This window comes from Myotis brandtii, unplaced genomic scaffold (genome assembly GCF_000412655.1).
Source record: "Myotis brandtii unplaced genomic scaffold, ASM41265v1 scaffold1956, whole genome shotgun sequence".
Taxonomy (NCBI): Eukaryota; Metazoa; Chordata; class Mammalia; order Chiroptera; family Vespertilionidae; genus Myotis; species Myotis brandtii.
The window spans coordinates 25,168-27,591 of NW_005357294.1; the positions used below are offsets into that span (position 1 = coordinate 25,168).

General features: G+C 69.4%; 2 protein-coding genes across 2 annotated transcripts in view; both read right to left on the reverse strand.

Annotated features, from left to right (window-relative positions):
* The window catches only part of ZC3H3 (zinc finger CCCH-type containing 3), a gene marked incomplete at its 5' end in the record, with an annotated part of 47,421 nt that overhangs the window by 14,958 nt on the left and 30,039 nt on the right, over positions 1-2,424 (reverse strand). The gene's annotated exons all lie outside the window — the stretch shown is intronic.
* On the reverse strand, positions 9-2,411 carry LOC106725889 (nascent polypeptide-associated complex subunit alpha, muscle-specific form-like). The gene is made up of 2 exons (XM_014538649.1): positions 2,028-2,411; positions 9-1,916 (listed from the first exon to the last, which is right to left on the reverse strand). Exons 1-2 carry the CDS (start codon positions 2,125-2,127, stop codon positions 487-489), a joined length of 1,530 nt encoding a protein of 509 aa, XP_014394135.1. The 5' UTR covers positions 2,128-2,411; the 3' UTR covers positions 9-486.

Sequence of the window (2,424 nt, forward strand, 5' to 3'; positions counted from 1 at the left end):
CGGGCTCCTGAGGGGCAGGCTTGCTCCCCTTCCACCTTCTGCTCTCAGAGATGCCAGTGTGGGGCTCGGGCGCTCTGCCAGGCACAGGAGGCAGCTTTCAGACGCTCCGGGTGTTAAAAATGCACATCAAGTGGCGGCGAGAGGGGGCCGAGGTGCTGAAAAGTTCAGCTGAAACGGCGACCTGGGAGCAGGAGGTGCTGAGCCTTCGAGAGAACTCGCACTTCCCAGGATCGTCCCAAAATAGCGCAGCCGCCGCCCCACCCACCGTGCCCTCCCTGCGGGTGCCTGGCCCTGACCGGCTCTGGTCAGAGGGTGCCCCTGGGCACAGTGCCCCCGGGCGAGACGGACACCCTGGCCTGGCTCTGGTAACGGGAGCCTAGGAGGTGGCGTGTGGGAGGGAGGGAGGGAGGCAGGGGGTGGGGTGCAGGCCACAGTCAGGCACTCGGTGACCTCGAAGCAGCCATCTTGCGGCCGACAGGTCACAGGTCAGGGCGAGAGGCATGCAGACAGACCTGCCCAGGAGGAGCCGCCCACGGCGGCCGTGCTCTGGGGCTGGGGCCAGCCTGCAGCCCCAGCCGAGACAGTGGCCCTGGAAGGGACGAGGCTTCTGCCCCACCGCAGGGACCCAGCTCTGGGGCCGGGACTGCACAGGCCCACGAACTGCCCATCAGGGCCACACCCGGTGCACCAGGTCTCAGCAGGGCATGTGGGAGGGGTCCTGGGGCTGGGCCTGTGGAGGGCAGGCCTTGGACCCAGGAAGGAAGTGCCTGGCCCCAGGGTTGGGGGCGGGTCTGCCCCAGGAAGACAGGCTCTGAGCTCTGCACCCCCCAGAAAGCAACGCCCCCCAGAAAGCCACGGAGGCAGGAGAGGCCGAGGGAGGGCCAGGAGGCTGCTCCTTCCTGCTGAGGCCACAGCTCCTCTCACATGAGGAGAAGCTATTCGGCCAAGTGGGCGCGGGTCAGGGCACAGTGCCAGCTGGAGCCATCGGCCCCTCCCAGTGAGGAGCCAGGCAGGTGCGCAGTGAGGAGCCCCGAGGGCTCGCTCCCCTCTGTCCCGTCCTGTCCCCGCCCACCCCGCCCTGAGCTGGGAGGGCTGAACCCCAGGCCTGCCCCTCAGAGGCCATCGAGGCTGGTCAGCAGGTGGCAGCGAGGCCTGCAGGGCAGGTCTTTGGGGAGGGGCCTCCTGGATCGGTGGCCCCAGGCCCCTGAGGCTGGGGGTGGGGAGAAGGGTGGGGGCCGATTCTGGGGAGCAAGTGCAATGAGGCCGCCACCCTGTGCGGAGAGACAGCTCTACCCCCAGCAGGTGGGCAGGTGGGGCCTGACTGGGGGGAAGGGTGCACCCCCACAGTGCCCCCGGCGCCGGCCCCTCCCACGGGCTCTGCCTGCCTCCCCAGGTGGCACCTGGGTCTCTCCCTAGGGCTGGACACAGGGCCCAGCGGCAGCTCTGTGAGGAGGCGCAGACCGCCTCTTCCTCTCCTGCCACGGAGACCAGGGGGTACGGAAGGGGAGGCGGGGCCTGCCGGCGTGGCTCCCTGTTAGAGTGTCGGCCCACGCACCCAAGGGTCTCCAGTCTGATTCCCGGACAAGGATGTGAACCTCTGGCCAGGGAGGAGTCCCTGAGGCCTGGTTTCAGTAAGTGGCACCAGACCCCCGGGGCTGACGGGGTGGGCATGTGGCCCCGTGAGATGCCCACTGACGGGCATCCTGTCTGCGGGCCAGTACGCTCGTCCAGCCCGTGAGGTGAGAACGCGAGAGCAGAGCCAGGTCCTGCCAGCCAGGCCAGCGTGGGGGTCGGGGGACAAGAGCCAGTGCCAAGGAGGCCCCAGGGGAGATGGGCCAGCGGGTTCAACCACAGGGGCCAACCAGACATCCCTCTGCAGCGCGGCCCTGGGCCCACCCTCTGTGGCTCCATCACCCGGAGGAGCCCGCCCTCTGTGGCTCCGTCACCCGGAGGAGCCCGCCCTCTGTGGCTCCGTCACCCGGAGGAGCCCGCCCTCTGTGGCTCCCTTACCCGGAGGAGCCCGCCTCAGGGGAGCGGCAGGTGGGGAGGGCTCTGCTTCTGGGGAAGGCAGTGGAGGAGACCCTGCCCTCCACCATGCCACTGCTGTGTGTGGAGCCCGTGGGCCATGACTACAGATGCCACCGGCCTTTCAGCTCTGACATTAGAGGCAACCGACCTGCTGGTGGGAGGGGCTGAGCCTCAGGAGGCCCCGCCAGCGCCCTGCACCTGCTTTTCCCCAGCAAAGGGATGGTGACGCTGAGGCCCACGGGCAGAATGGAGCCAGGCCTCCCAGGCCCTGAGTGTCTCCCTGGGTAGCCCAGCGAACCTGCCTGGAAGAGGGCTGTGGGCGCCCGGAGCCCCACAGACAGAGGCCCTGGGAGCCTGGCCGGCAGGGGCGGGGCCCGGGCCCTGGTGCTGCAACCC